Source organism: Rhinoderma darwinii, chromosome 4 (assembly GCF_050947455.1).
Source record: "Rhinoderma darwinii isolate aRhiDar2 chromosome 4, aRhiDar2.hap1, whole genome shotgun sequence".
Taxonomy (NCBI): Eukaryota; Metazoa; Chordata; class Amphibia; order Anura; family Rhinodermatidae; genus Rhinoderma; species Rhinoderma darwinii.
The window spans coordinates 235,656,356-235,672,839 of record NC_134690.1 but is presented as its reverse complement, the minus strand read 5'-3'; the positions used below and the strand labels follow the sequence as shown (position 1 = coordinate 235,672,839).

The following is a 16,484-nucleotide window of genomic DNA, read 5'->3' as shown; positions in this document are numbered from 1 at the left end:
AGGTATAATAGGATTGTCGATCACAGACGAAGAGGGAGCGCTTTTGCAGCTTCGTTTTAGCGATCGGTGGGGATCTCCACACCCGGACCCCACCTATCAAAACTTCTGACATCAAAAGTTTCCTGAAACTTTCTAAAAAGGTGTCAAATCTTAGCAACCATGACCCTAGTCTTCATAAGGCTACATTCAAACGACTGTGAAAAACAACAATGGCGTTGTATGGGTGTATTCACACGGCCGTTTTTTTTAACAGCTTGCGAATACTGGCCGTCCAAAAAATAGGACATGTCCTAATTTTAACCATTTTCAAGGCCCGACGGCTTCCATAGAACTCAATGGATCAGTCTTTAACGGCCGTTTTTCAGGAATCAATCCTTGTAACAGTCAGTAAAAACAGATCCTGGCCGAGGACACCCCAGAAAATGCGCTACTTTGAGCGCTGAGCCCGGGGAAGGCCCTGACATTACTGTCCATATACGGACAGAGATGTCAGGCTTTCAACTATGGAGTCCCCGGCCAGAGCATCGCAAGATCTCCTGTCTTGGGAAAGCCATTGACATCACTGTCCATATATGGTCAGTGACGTCAGGGGCTCTTTCTGACCCATCCCCCTCTATAGGAGCGGAATCCTGGGCCAGAGCCCGCTATGGACGGGGATTCCGCTACTGGAGAAGCCCCTGGCGTGACTGTCCATACATGACGACAGAGGCTAGTCCTGAAGCAGAATCCCCGGCCAGAGCGCTGTCAACGCTCTGCAGACGACTCCGCTCTTAGAGGGAGGCCTTGATGTCACGGTCCATATACGGACAGACACATCAGGGGCTCCACTACGAGCAGAATCCCAGCCCAGAGGGATTCCACACATGCAGGGAGCTAGTGGCGCTATCTACAAGGGTGATGCCATTTACACGGCGTGGTGCTATCTGCATGGACACTGTGGCACTATATATAGGGGACACTCGCGCTATCAACATAGGCACAGTGGTGTGGTGTTGTGTTATCGGCATGGGCACTGGATACGTGTGCACTGTCACTTTATATGTGAGCACTATGGCACATCATATGTGGGCACTGGCACCATCTACATGGGCACTGGTGTTTGTTAGGAGGTTGGGACAAAAAAAAACCCATAAAAATCAACCTTTTTTTTTTTCCTAACTCCCATGAAAAATGGACAGATGAACGGTAACGGATGAAAACTTGGAGGCAAGCGGATACAAAATGGCCATAAGAAACAGTTGATGAGTTTTTAATGGCCATTCATTCTCAGTCTCATTCGACCTCCATTTCCACACCCCCAACATAATTGTACCTCAGGCGTGACGTGGACTACAAAGCCAACATGCACAGGACTTGTAGAGCAAGCCAGTGATGGCTGCACAGATATGGATTTCTTCCAGCGGAGACCATTCCTCCAGGACCAAAACTACATGTCACCCAACAAACAGAAATCGAATAATGTTTTATCAAAACAAGTACTCGACAGCTACCCGAAAATACGTCAGTTTATGCCGCCTCACCCACCCCTACACATACCCAAAGCCTCGAGATAAAAGCAAAGCTTGCGCTTCAAGCTAATATAAAGATAAGCCTACACCATTTCCCTCACTAAATCCGGGGGTGTAAATACCCGGCAACCATAGAAAAAAAAATAACCCACAAGCGCCAAACTAGTCACAAGCAAAGGAACAAACCTTTCCGGTCAAGCTCCCCCTCTTAACAACAGCTTTTTGGTTTCTCCCTTACGGCACCGCGCATTCTACGTGCCCTAGTGTGGCTGATGTTTTGAGGCGGTTCGACTCCTCCTACATTAAATAGAAAGCCCCGCCCCCACATGGATTGTTCGAGGACGCCCCTCCTTCTCAACGCCTTTTAGCGAAAAGACCCGCCCAGATCTTGTAGCACCGCCCACATCTTGCAGATTTCCTTCGTATTCCAAAGCTGGCGGGTGCCGCCTTCTCTCTCTGGAGTTCCACCCACCAAACCTTACCTGGCCCCTCCCATCTCTGTCTGCACCGTGTCTGTATATGTGTGTCTGTGCGCGTCCTCGGTCGAGCGGGAAATTTTCATTGATCACCGAATAACGGGCAGCCGTGGGTGGCAGCTTGTCTCCCGGTCTGTCCCGCACACCGCCAGCTCCTAGTTTTAAGCAGCGTACGCAAAGCACTCCATGGCGTACAGTCAGGGGGGCGGAAAGAAGAAGGTCTGCTATTATTATGATGGTAAGAGCCCTGTGCCGGAGCAGTACACTGTATGGAGGCCTCGCTTCTGCACAGCGGGCGCCGGGTACCGTGTTACCTCAGTGTGGTGCAGGCTTTGTGTGAGCCGCCTGTGGACTACAGGTGACAGCAGTGCTGGTTATTGAGATGCCGGAGCTGCTGCTGTTAATAGTGGGCCCAGACTGGAAGTGTGAGGCCTCCAGTCAGGATGTCTTGTGATGCGCCGGTCCAACCCCAGGCTGCAATCTCCATCTTAAAGTGAGGTAAAAAGTTATTGCGCGCAGTCCGGCAGCGATGTGTGCGGAGGCTGCGTCTCCCTCTCCGCAGCAGTGTGGCCTCTGGCTTGTGTGACAACTTCTGCTATGTACCAGTTCCCAGTAACGTATGTCGCCACTGCCACTTTAAGAGGGTGTCACACAAGTGGTGGCGCTTTACTGCACCGTGCTTTACCCTACCGGAAAGCGAAACATTTTCCATGAATGTACGGCTTTGTTCACACTACATATGTGGTCCACTGTGGAGTATATGCTAGGTTAATCTCCTGATGCATATGCTATTGTACCCATAGACAAATGTGTGCCAAAGGGTATCCTTTTAGCCGGAATACATTGGGATCCTGCAGCCCCTAATTAATTGTGAATCAGCCACAATTCACACATGCAGTTTTTGAGCCTTACACCGCAGTGGATGCAAAAGAGGAGAGCTATTCATCCTTCCCTCACACTTCTTCTTTTTGCATCCACTTCTGTCTTTTTATTTAAAAAAAGAAAGAACCGGTTAGGGGCTGCGCTATTGTTTTCAGTAAAACCACGGACAACCCGACAGAACCCATTATAGTCAATTGGTTCCGTCGGCACCAATGTTGTCTGTCGTGCAACGGTATTGACTTTTCCGTTCTGCTTCGCTGACCGTGCAGAATAACGGAAAGAGCAACACAAGTGTGAACCCAGCCTGAGGCCTCATGCCCACTTCTGTTTTTTTCGTCAGGGTGCTATCCGTTGTTTTAATGGAACCGTGCGGCCGTTCCGTCAAAACTAGGACATGTCCTACTGTTTATGACGGAACAGTCTTGGCCCTTTCGTTGATTTGGTCTGTGAAACAACGGACTACACACGGAAGCCATGCGTGTGCGGCCCGTGCTTCACGGAACAGTCATTCGCGTCCGTATAACGCCCGACGGAAGTGTGCATGCAGCCTTCGCTTTATGCTATAATAACGTTAAAGGGGGTTTCCAATATATATATTTTTTTTTATATCACTGCAACGCTTCTCAATTTATCTATCAATGCCCCCTGAATATCGTTATGTACATTTTTTTTATTTTAACCCCTTAGTGACTAAGCCTGTTTAGGCCTTAAAGTGTAGCTAAACGTTTGACAAACTTCTGACATGTCATAGAGATATGTCAGAAGTTTGTATTGGTGGGGGTCTGAGCACTGAGACCCCCACCAATCGTTAGAACGAAGCAGCTGAAGCGCTCGTGTGAACGCTCAGCCGCTTCGTGTCTGTTCGTTTTTTTACAGAAAGCCGATGTATCGGTATACGGGCTCATAGACTTTCTATTGAGTCCATACACGATACATTTATTTCCGTAAAAAGCCAGACAGACAAGAAGGGGCTGAGCGCTCACACGAGCACTTCAGCTGCTTCCTTCTAGCGATTGGTGGGGGTCTCAGTGCTCAGACCCCCACCAATGCAAACTTCTGACATGTCACTATGACATGTCAGGAGTTTGTCAAACGTTTTAAGGACTAGGCCACTTTTTTCAAACATGTCACTTGAAATGGTAATAACTTTGGAACGCTTTTATTTTTTCAAGCGATTTCTGAGATTTTCTCATGACACGTTGGACTTTAAGTCAGTGGAAAAATTTGGTCGACACATTCAGTGTTTATGAAAAACACAAATTCAGAGAAAATTTGCAAAAATTATTTTTTTTTAAAAATATAAATGTATCTGCTTGTAAGACAGATAGTAATACCACAGAATAGTTACTAGTTTACATTTCTCATATGTCTACCTTGTCTCCGTTGTTTTTTGAATGTCCTTTTATTTTTCTAGGACGTTACAAGGCTTTAGCAGCAATTTCTCACATTTTCAAGAAAATTTCAAAAGCCTTATTTCTGGGACCGGTTCCGTTCTGAAGGGGTTTTGAGGGCCTTAGGCCCCATGCACACGAACGTGCTTTTGCGGCCGCAATTCCCCTGAAAATCCACTGGAGAATTGCGGCCCCATTCTTTTCTATGGGGCCATGCACACGACCGTAGTTTTTGCGGTCCTTGCACAATGGTGGCGGCCATGTGCATGTCCCGCGATTTGCGGGCGGCCTGCGGCTGACAGTCCGCTTACAGTCCGCAGCCGGCCGACCCGAAAATCACGGCCTCATTCATTTTAATGGGCACATGCACACAACCATGGTTTTCACGGTCCATGCATGGCCCTGGAGCCTGGACCGCAGAAAGTACGGGCATGTCTTATTACGGCCGTGTTTTGCGGTACAGGCTCATAGAAAATAATGGACGCGGCTATGTGCACGGCCCGCGATTTACGGGCGGCTCACGGGTGACAGTCCGCGGACGGCCAACCCGAAAATCGCGGCCGTGCACATGGTTACGGACGTGTGTGAGACCTTATATATGATATACCCTCTATAAATCACCCCATTTTAAAAACTGAACACCTCAAAGAATTCAAAACATTTAGAAAGTTTCTTAATTCTTTAGGCGTTTCACAAGAATTAAAGCAATTTTAAAGGTAAAATGTACAAATGTGTGTTTTGTTTTTTTCTGCAGAAGATCAGTTTTAATCCACTTTTTTTTTCTGCAACACAAAAGGTTTTACCAGAGAAATGCAACTCAATATTTATTGCCTAGATTCTGCAGTTTATTAACCCTTTAGGCGTTTCACAGGAATTAAAGCAAAGTAGAGGTGAAATTTACAAATTAAATTTTTTTTGCCGAAATTCATTTGTAATACATTTTTTTCTGTAACACAGAAGGTTTTTACGAGAGAAATGCAACTCAATATTTATTGCCCAGATTCTGCAGTTTTTAGAAATATTCCACATGTGGCTCTAGTGTGCTAATCTACTGAAACACAGACCTCCGAAGCAAAGGAGTGCCTAGAGGCTTTTGGGGCCTTATTTTTCTTAAAATATATCTTAGGCACCATGTCAGGTTTGAAGCGGTCTTGTGGCACCAAAACAAAGGAAACACCCCAAAAAAAGACACCATTTGGCAAACTACACGCCTCAAGGAATTTATCAAGGGTTATAGTGTGCATTTTGACCCCACAGGTATTTTGCTGAATTTAGTGTAATTAGGCTATCACAATAGATAAAGGAGAAAAATAACCCCAACATTTGTAAAACAAACTCTTCTGAGTATGGCAATACCCCATATGTGGTAATAAACTGCTGTGTGTTCCCACGGCAGGGCTCCGAAGGGAAGAAGCGCCATTTGGCTTTTGTAGCACAAATTTTGCTTGATGGTTTTTCGGGTGCCATGTTTAATTTGCAAAGCCCATGAGAGGCCAAAACAGTGGCAAACCCCCAACAGTGTCCCCATTTGGGAAACTACACCCCTCAAGGAATCTATCTAGGGGTATAGTGAGCAACTAGACCCCACAGGTCTTTTGCAGAATTTATTGGAATTAGGCCATGAAAATCCACATTTTGTTCTACTAAATTGTAGAATGTCTTCATTTTCACAAGGGATATTGGAGAAAAAGTACCCCAACATTTGTAAAGCAATTTCTCCCGATTACGGCAATATCGCACATGTGGTCGTAAACTGCTGTTTGGACACACGGCAGGGCTCAAAAGCAGGAGTGCTATTTTGAATGCAGATTTTGCTGGATTGGTTTTTGGGTGCCATGTCGCATATGCAAAACCCCTGAGGTACCAGAGTACAGTGGAATCCCCAATAAGTGACCCCTTTTTGGAAACTACACCCCTCAAGGCATTTATCATTTGTCTGGACAAAACAGGGCTCAGAAGTGAGGAGCAACATGCGCATTTGAGGCCTATTTTGGTGATTTTCACAGCATTGGCCCACAAGTGCAGGCCTCTGAGGTCAAATAGTAAAACAAACCCACAAGTAGTGAATTCTTATTGGAAACTACACCCCTTAGGGTATTTTAAGGGGTGTATTTAGCATTTCGACCCCACAGGTAAGGTAATTAATTATACATTCGAAATTGGCGGCCAGCGGATGAGGATAATTGCAATTTTCCACTGATATCCCAATTTAGCCCACAATATGTTGTGCCACTGAAGACAAATATCTCATAAACTGTTAAGCCAGTTCTCCCGGTTATGGCAATGCCATATATGTGGACGTAAACTGTTGTTTGGGCACGCTGTAGGGTTCAGAAGGGAGGGAGCGCCATTTTGCTTGGCAGTTCTGTATGGGGTTTTACTGGTATTTCAGTTTATAATGTGGGGGCATATGTAATCTGTGTTGAGTACAGCAGTGCATAATACGAGGGTATAATAATGGGGTAAATAAATAATTCATAGATGTGTGCCCAGTGTCGCACTGATAAATGGTGCCCGATCTTATCCGCTTTTGGAACGCTCTGCACATTTTTTTATTTTTTTTTGTCGCCATATTCTGAGAGCCAGAACCTTTTTTATTTTTTTCTTCACCGGTGCCGTGTGAGGGCTTATTTGTGGCGGGACAATCTGTAGTTTTCATTGGTACCATTTTGGGGTGCAAACAATTTTTAGATCACTTTATTCCATTTTTTTGGCAAGCAAGGTGACCAAAAACCAGCAATTCTGATGTTTTTTTACAGTGTTCACCCTAAAGTAATAAAATAAATGTAACTTTATTCTGCGGGTCGATACAATTACGGTGATGCCATATGTATATCGTTTTTTTTATGTATTGCAGCGTTTGCGCCAAAAAAATATATATTTGTTCAAATTTTTATTTTTTGTGTCGCCATATTCTGAGAGCCATAACTTTTTGCGTTGACAAGGCTGTGAAAGGGCTTGTTTTTTGCGGGACGGTTTGTAGTTTTTTATTGGTACTATTTTGGGTTACGTGCGACTTTTTGATCACTTTTTTTTTTATTCTATACTTTACAAGGGATGGTGACCAAAAAAATAGTGATTCTGGCATTATTTCTTTATTTTTTTTTTGCGGTGTTCACCATGCGGGAAAAATAACCTCATAGTTTGGGTTGATGCAGAGATACCAAACGTGTGCTTTTTTTTTTTAAGTTTTCATTTTTTTTCCCTATAATAAAAGACTTAGTTAAGCGATGCTGATCTCCTGGAAACCACTAAGATGCTGCAATCGCTTTTGATCGCTGCATCTAAGGGGTTAAAGGCAGGGAGCGGAGCTAGCTCTGTTTCCTGCCGTTCTAGCAGGATGTCAGCTGTAACATACAGCTGACACCCTATGGCTGATGGCGCAGTCTCCGCATCTGAGCCCACCGCCGTCTTTTATCTGCCTTTTAAGCCCTGCTTCTGGGCGTTGCCTAACAGGCTGCCGTACTTGGCAGACAGGAGCCCATTGTAAGGCCTCCTGTTGCCCACAGTCGATCAGCTAGCATGTCTACCCGGCTCTTTTAGCCATGTAACCATGCTGCAATGCTGTGATTGGTCAGTCACTACTGACTGACCAATCACAGCGATCGCAGGCGGCGCTGCCGTGCAATTGTTCCCGTGACGAGTCCCAGTGACTATCGGCTGTCTGTGACAGCCGATGTCACCGTGGCAAACCATGACGTAGAGTTGCGTTAAGGCCTTAATTTACCATTATTCTCTTTTGGTTGCATTGAGAGGCTTGTTTACCTCTGTGTGTTCGTTGCCTTGCTCTTCCGGTCATACGGTTCCCGGCATACATCGCCTGTGTCCCAGCATGCAATGTGCCGGCAGCAGGAACCCATCATGCCTATTACACCCAGCTGTACACAAACTCAGTTGCCATTTTACTGCTCTCATTAGATCAGTGAGCTCTAACAATAAACCTGCGACATATCCGTGCTGTACCAAACAACACTCTTATATAATGGTAAAAAAACAAAATTTGACCCCGGAGTCGCAGAGCGATAGTATAGGCTCTGCTCCGGGACTCTGTGGAATCCCCTGACCTCATCACTATCCATATATGGACAGTGTTGTCAGGGATTTCCCCAGAGCCTGAGTCCTGGCAGCGCACTAGTATACGCTCTGCTCCATGACTCTGGAATCCCCTGGCTTCACTGTCCATATTGTTGGATCGCTTGCACAGTATACCGCAATACTTATGTATTATTTTTTACCAGCTCCTATTAAAGGGCTTTTCCCATGATGTTTCCACAGAGTCCTGGGCAGAGCGCTAGTGTAGGCTCTGCTCTGGTACTCTGTGGAATCCCCTAACCTCAGCGCCAGAATCCTTGTCAGAGCGCTACTACCAACTGGCTCCTGACATGAAATAATTTCTTCTGATCATTTCCGGTCCGCTGGGAGGAAATGATGCGCAGGCGCTGTGATAGCGCAGGAGAGGGCATGCGGGGTAAACACTGCTAGTGTAGAAACCACGCATGCTCAGAGACTAGCAGTGTTTCTCTCCCCTAGTAGCAGACCGGAAACTAACAGAAGAAAGGGAGTATCCGGTCTACTACTTCCCTCGTACAGTGACGTCAGGAATGACTTACCCGTACCTTGAGCCAGCTGGAAAACGGAACTCCGATCATGGACTGGCTAGCGCCGGAAGTAAGGATTTTGCTACTGGAGACACGTCACGTGACCAGCGCTGGAATCTAGTGTTAGAAGATGAAATCAAAACGTAAGTATATTACAAATTACATTATTTTTATATATTCAGTGAAATAGAAATGAGTTAATTGGTTCTGGAAAACCCCTTTAAGTGCAGCATGTATGTCCTATATATTGAGCTGTAACTGGAATTTAGACTTTTGGGTGGTTTTTGCTTCACAGTTGTTCAAAACTGACTGCAAAGCTTGTGACAAATAGGCATCGGATTTTTAATCCAACTCCCATTGACCTCAATATCTGATCGGTGGGGGTCCAGCTACCACGCCCCCCCCTACCCATCGTACGAGCGCTGCTTCCCTTTCAATACGGTCACTGCTCATACTGTGAATTGCTGATACTTGTGGCCGCGGTTCACAGTATTAGTCTTCTCCCGTTGAGGTGAAAGAGATTAGACTGAACCGCCGCTACAAGTGTGTCGGTGATTCACAGTACGAGCAAGTAAGGGATGAAGGGGAAGCAGCATACGATCTCCACGGCCCTTACAAAACATCTCATCCGTGGTAGTGCCGGGAGTCGGACCCCCACCGATCAGATATTAATGGCCTATCCAGAGGATGTCACATGTTTTTTTTTAATTTAAATTTTTATTCCGTTTTTTTGTGGGGGAGATATTGACAAAAAAACAGCAATTCTAGCATTTCTATTTATTTTCTTGTTTTAAATAACGTTTACTCGGCTGGTTAAAAAATGTTCTAATGTACTCGTTTTGACTCTCACGTATGCAGTGGTACCAATTACTATGTCCTTTTTTTAAAAAAAAACTTATTTGTTTTTTGCTCATTTTTTAGTGGTCCCCCTAGGGGACTTGAACCAGCAATTGTTGGATCGCTTGCACAGTATACCGCTATACTTATGTATTGCAGTATATTGTTGTTTACCGGCTCCTATTAAAGTTTGTTTTTTTTCCGTGACATATCCACAGGATACGCCATAGATGTCTGATAGGTGCGGGTCCCACCTCTGGGATCCGCATCCATCTCTATCTAGAATGGGGCCCCCTAAACCCTGTTCTGCCTTTCTCTGTTCCTGCTGCCTCCCGGCCATTTCCTAATTACATAGGAATAGGGGTACAAAGATGACAGACCTGGGGACCATTACTAAGCCTCCAGGCTGCCATGACAAATATCGGTACCCCACGATTGTGTCAGAGGGAGAGCCCAACTCTTTCTAAAGGCCTACATGACCGTCTCTATTGACCATCGCATCTAAGTGGTTAAACAGCTGAGATTGGAGCTATCTTCGATACTGGTTGTTAGAGCAGGGTGTCAGCTGTATTATACAGCTAACACCCACTGCGTATGGAGCAGGCTTAGTCCGTGAGCCAGCTCCATACAACACTCCTCCCCCTATGACGTACATGTAGCATGGTTGGTCTTTAACAGATTAATAGAACGGTCAACAGACCGTATTGCAAAAAAAAGCTGTAACTTCTCTTTCTTTGCATGTTTGCAGACAGTTGCTTGATCTTGGAACAAGAGATTTATTGGGTGCAAATATTGTTAGTCCTGTGCTACTTGGCGATTTCTGTTGGCATATGTGACTCTTACTTAGTAAATGTCAATAGCAAATACTCTTCTGCTGTAATGTAATTTTAAGGCTGGGTTCACATGTTGCGGTCAAAATGCGTGTTGTTTCCCCGCAAACAGAGAGAAAATGGCACGTTTGTGCCACGATTTGCGGTAACAAACACATTTTGATTGCGATGTGTGAACCCATCCTAAGGCCTCATGCCCACGACCGTATTTTTATCTATCTGTAAATACGGCCCATATTGCATCCGTATTTGAACCGTATATATGGATCTATAAAAAAAAAGAGGGAGGTTGCAAATGTCACTAACGTGTTGCCTAGTAACGCTTCAGTAAATATGGACGGTTTACGGATGCACATCCATAGCCGTCCGTATTTATAGAAGCTCCCATAGGCTTCTATGGGAGAGTTGGTGCCGTAATTACAGACAAGAATAGGACAGGTTCTATAATTTTTTCAGCACGGACACCCATCCGTAAAAATACAGAAAGTGTCCGTGGCCAATAGAAATGAATGGCTCTGTAATTACGGATGAAATATACGGCCGTGTGCATGGGGCCTTGGGCTTCATGCACACGACTGTGCCCGTAATTACGGCCGCCGACTGCCGTCCGTATTTATGGGCATTGCTCCCATTACAAAGCATGGGAGCACGGTCCATAAAATATAGGACATTTCCTATTTTTTTTTCGTCAAGTTTCTGCAGCACAGACACCTTCCCGTAAATATACGGGAAGGTGTGCGTGCAGCAGAAACTTGGCGAAAAAAAAATAGGACATGACGTATTTTTTTTATTTTACGGATCGTGCTCCCATACTTAATAATGGGAGCACGGCCCGTAAATACGGACGGCTGTAATTATGGGTCGTAATTGCGGGCACAGTCGCGTGCATGAAGCCTAAGGGAATGTTCACACGGCTTATTTTCGCCCATTTTTCAGGCCGAAAAATCGGAAGCAGAACGCCTCCAAACATCTGCCCATTGATTGCAATGGGAAAAACGGCATTTCAGAAAACGGCTGCATAAAAAACGGCCACGAAAAAGTGCAGGGGAAGCTCCAAAAACGGCTGTAAAAAATGCAACAAAAAACATCTGAAAATACGGAGCTGTTTTCCCTTGAAAACAGCTCCGTATTTTCAGATGTTTAGGAGTTTGCTGTGAACATACCCTTAGGCTGCATTCACATTTACAGTTTTATGAGCCCAACACAGGAGTGACCACAAAAGAGAGAAGTAAAAGGCTACACACGTGGTGGAGTTTGATGCGGACAATCGGCTTCTAAACCGCAGGTAAAATCCAAAAATTGCATGTGTTTTTAGGTGCAAATTTTACATTTTGATGAGGAAACGGTTGTGGATTTTGGAGCATTATTTTTATAAACTTGTTAGATACAATTCTGAGACAGAAATGCAAGATAAATGGACATTTTGAGGATTTTAACCTTTTCACCCCAGGTGAATTTACATGTGGAATAATTCTGCAACATGTAGAATAGATTACTTAGGATCTCATTTACTTTGCTGGTACTGTATTACGCTGCAGATTTGCCGCAGGAAAATCCGTGCAGTAAAGTCACACGTAATATACTTTGTGTGCATGTGGCCTCAGGCTGGATTCACATGGGATTTCCCGCAGCATTTCTGCAAATGATTTTGCTGCGGGTTTCACCCCTGATACTTTGAAAAGGGTCAAATCCACAGTGAAAATCTGAAACAGAATGAGCATCCTGCAAATTAGAAAATCCACAGCATGACCTGATGTCAGTGCGGAAAATGTTCAGCAACGTGTAGATTAGATTGGATCAAATCTCATCCACGTGGCTTGGAGTGTAATCCACTGCAGATTTTGTGAATCCAGCCATAGGTTACATTTTGTTGCAGACATTTCTGTGATTGATAGTCTGTTCCATAAATATAAATTGGGTTGTTTCTGCAGCATATATATATATATATATATCTCAATTGTTAATAGCCCCAATCAAATGTAAGTTACAGAAATGTCTTTATTTTGTACCCAGTTCTGTGTTTGGCTCAAAAAACGGTCTGCAAAAAAATGTCTATTTCACACGGCAGTATTTTGGTCAGTATTCTGCTCTAGCATTTGTAAGGCCCTGTTCACACCTGTTTTGTTTTCCTTCCGTTGGAGGCATACATCAGGAAGAGTGTCGGCAACGCTACGGCTGGAGATTCCACTCCTGGAGGAGCCTCTGATGTCGCTGTAAATATATCCGCAAATCCGGGCCGTAAAATCTCAGGACGTGTCATTTTACTGACCGTATTTGCGGATCATGTGACCTACTCAGGGGGTTTGGGAAAACTCCATCCTTCCTATTTTATTTTTTTCAGATTTGTGAATACTAATGACAGACAGATGAACTACAGAAGAATTTTTGTTGACAAATGGACAGCAACGGATCCGCGGTTTTTGTACCACATAATTACTATGGTCGTGCATTAGGCTGGAATCAGACGAGCGTGTGCGTTTTGCGTGCGCAAAAGGCACTTGACAGCTCCGTGTGTCAGCACCGTATGATGCGTGGCTGCGTGATTTTCGCGCAGCCGCCATCATTATGACACTCTTGTTTGTAAACAGAAAAGCACGTGGTGCTTTTCTGTTTACATTCATTCTTTTACTGCTGTTGCGCGAATCACGCGCGTCCCACGGAAGTGCTTTCACGATTTGATGCGCAAAAAACGCCGAAATATAGAACATGTCGTGAGTTTTACGCAGCGGACTCACACTGCGCAAAACTCACGGACAGTCTGCACGGCCCCATAGACTTGCATAGGTCCGTGCGACCTGCGTGAAAACCACGCGGGCTGCACGGACGCAAATCACGTTCGTGTGAATCCCCCCTTAGGCTGGAATCACACATGCAGTTTTATGTATGAAAAGCTAGGAATAAATCCAAAACAAAGGAAAAGAATTAAGAAAAGACTGATATGTCTTCTCTCTTTTGTATCTGCTCCGGTGCTTGCCTCAAAAATTAGCATCAGAAACACCTGAACGAAAACTTGCACATGTGAATACACCCCATGTGTGATTCCAGCCTTGGGGTCCATCCACACGTTAAGCCTTGGGGTCCATCCACAGCTGTTTGTGCGTTTTTTTCATGCGTTTATGTTTTCTACTTCAACCGCATTGAAAATGCATCAAATCTGGGTACAAACTCATGCGGTTGTGGCACAGTTAAAACAGCATCGAGAAACCACACGCATTTTTATTGCGGGGTGATGCGTTTTTGGTTGCAGTAAAAGACAAATCAGTCTTTGGATGTTTTTTCGGTGTGCTTCCAACCGCCACGTGTAAATGGACCCTTAGGCCTCATGCACACGGCCCGATTGCGGGCAAGGCCGGCGCTGGCTGTAGCCCGCATTTTCGGCCCGTGCTCCCATACAAAGTATAGGGGCACGGGCCGTAAAAAGTAAAAGATATGTCCTATCTTTTGCGGTACACTTCTACGTCACGGACACCTATCCGTAGCGATACGCAAAGGTGTTCGCGGCCAATAGAATCGAATGGCTCCGGAATTGCCGACCATATTACAATCCGCATTTACAGAGAATTTGTACGGTCGTGTCTTGTGGGAGAGTCTGTTTACCGTAATTACGGACAAGAATAGAAGTCTTTGGTAGCTTCTGTAAATACGGACGGCTATGGATGTGCATCCGAAAACAGTCTGTATTTACTTTAGCATTTTTATTTTTTACTATTTTTTAGGGATCCGTATATACGCATCAAATACGGACAATATTTGCGGATACCAATCTGTAAATATGGATGCCTACGGATCTGTATTTACTGGTAGATGAAAATACGGTCGTGTGCATGTGGCCTTGGGTCAGAATCACACACCTATTTTTTGATGCACTTTTTATGAGCCAAACAAGGGAGTGGACACAAAAGAAAGGTGACATATCAGCCTTTACTTTATACATTTGCTTCATGTTGGATCCATGTCTGGCTTTTGCTTAAAAAACTGCATCCGCTGCGTGTGTGTTTCTTGTTTATATGTGAAACTACTGCACAATTAATGAATTTCAAGCCTCCAGCTCCGTTTATAGTGACTGCCCAGTTTGTGTCACAAAGTTACTTCAGTGGGTGGTCATCATTCTAGAGGTCAATGGCTGCCTAGTTCATGAATGCCCCTGCAGTCTTTATTTGTTTTTTAGGAGATTGTTAAATCACTAGTACAATACACCAAGATGACAGACCTGGGGGCCTTAATTGGGCACCCAGGCTGCTATGACCTCCATCAGAACCACGCCAGCACTATTGACCGCAGCATCTAAGTAGTGAAACGGCCAGGATAAGAGTTATCTCTGATTCCTGCCGTTAAAGCGAGGTGTCCGCTTTAATATACCACTGACGCCCACGTGAGCCCGCTCCATTCATCCCCCACACAACTATGAGCTACATGTACATCAAATGTCGGAAAGCAGTGTCCGGAAATATAAAAAAATATGCTGAAACAGGAAAGTTTCTAAACAAAAAACAATACTCACCTGTTCAATGCCAATGTTATTGCTCCGATGGTCCCCACTGCAATGGTGATGTGATCTACATGCATGTTGACTGCAGAGGCCAGTGATTGGCTGTAGTGGTCATGTGCATACATGGAACATCATAGCTGCAACTTTACTGCGTTTAGCAACGTTTTTAAATCCTGGATAACCACTTTATTGATGAATGAGATCGACACATCATAAGTCATTTGTATGGATCTGTTTGTCGTTTAGATTATAAACTTGTACAAACAATGAAAGAAAATGGGATTGTAAATTTGTTTGGATTACTTGTCATTTGACTTTTGTTCTCCAATATTAAAGCGCTGCAGAATATTTTTGCACTATATAAATAAAGATGCATCAAAATGGCACCCAATTTAAGCAATGTGTTCCCATAACTGCACAGCTTTATAGGGGTTATCCAGCCCCTAGAAATTAATGACCTAACCTCAGGATAGGCCATCGATAGCTGATGGGTCGGGGTCTGACTCCTGGGACCCCCGTCGATAAGCTTTTTTGAGGGGGTACATCGCTCGCACAAGCGCTGCTTCCCCTTCATGTCTAGTTGCTCACTGAATCGTCGACATGGATGTAGCGATGTAGGTATTGCAGCCTTCTCTCCCATTGAAATAAATGTAGCATGGGGCACGGTTTCTGCATATTACCCCAACAAACTGACTAATGAAAATGCAAAAGTGTGGAATACTGTAATTGCTGAAAATGGAAGCCTTTTTTTTCTCGCCATGTCATTGTTTGGATTTTATCTTTTATTATTCTATATGTTTTAGAACTTTGAGTAAACGTATCCATTCTCATGAAATTTTTAAAGTTTTCTTAGTGAATCCAAACTGCTGGTAGGTAAACCTTCTAAAATTATTTCTGTAGTTTTGTTATCCAGAACTTTAAACCTATATGCACCCAAGGTACACAAATGATGCAAACACATGAGCAAGTACAGCAGCCTTGATCTGTCAAGTAATTTCACACAAGCTGGTACTGTACTGATAATAGGAGATTTTAATTATCGTGATATTAATTGGTGTCATGGTTCGGCTTCAACTGTGAACGGGAGAAATTTCCTCAACCTGTTGCAGGAAAGCTTATGGGCCAGTTTGTGGAAGACCCGACTAGAGGTGAAGCTCTGTTGCATCTGGTCATTTCTAATAATGCAGAGCTTGTTGGGAATGTCAATGTTCGTGAAAACCTCTGTAACAGTGATAACAATATAGTTATATTTTACCTATACTGTAAAAAAACAAACAGGCTGGGAGGGCAAAAGCATTTCATTTTAAGAAAGGCCAATTTCCCCAGGATGAGGGCTGTAATTCAGAACATAGACTGGGAAGAACTAATGTCAAATAATGGTACAAATAATAAATGGGAGATTTTCAAATCCATTTTATATAATTATAGTGCAAAATTTATTCCTATAGGTAACAAATATAAACGACTAAAATG

The 16,484-nt window shown here is 44.2% G+C and overlaps 1 protein-coding gene across 1 annotated transcript in view; it reads left to right on the top strand.

The window, feature by feature from the left end:
- Positions 1-1,924: 1,924 nt before the first annotated feature.
- Positions 1,925-16,484, top strand: part of HDAC2 (histone deacetylase 2) — a 72,378-nt gene continuing 57,818 nt past the window's right edge. Inside the window, exon 1 of the mRNA XM_075862295.1 lies at positions 1,925-2,222. Coding sequence (XP_075718410.1) covers positions 2,171-2,222 — 52 coding nt within the window. The 5' untranslated portion in view covers positions 1,925-2,170. The remainder of the gene's footprint in view (positions 2,223-16,484) is intronic.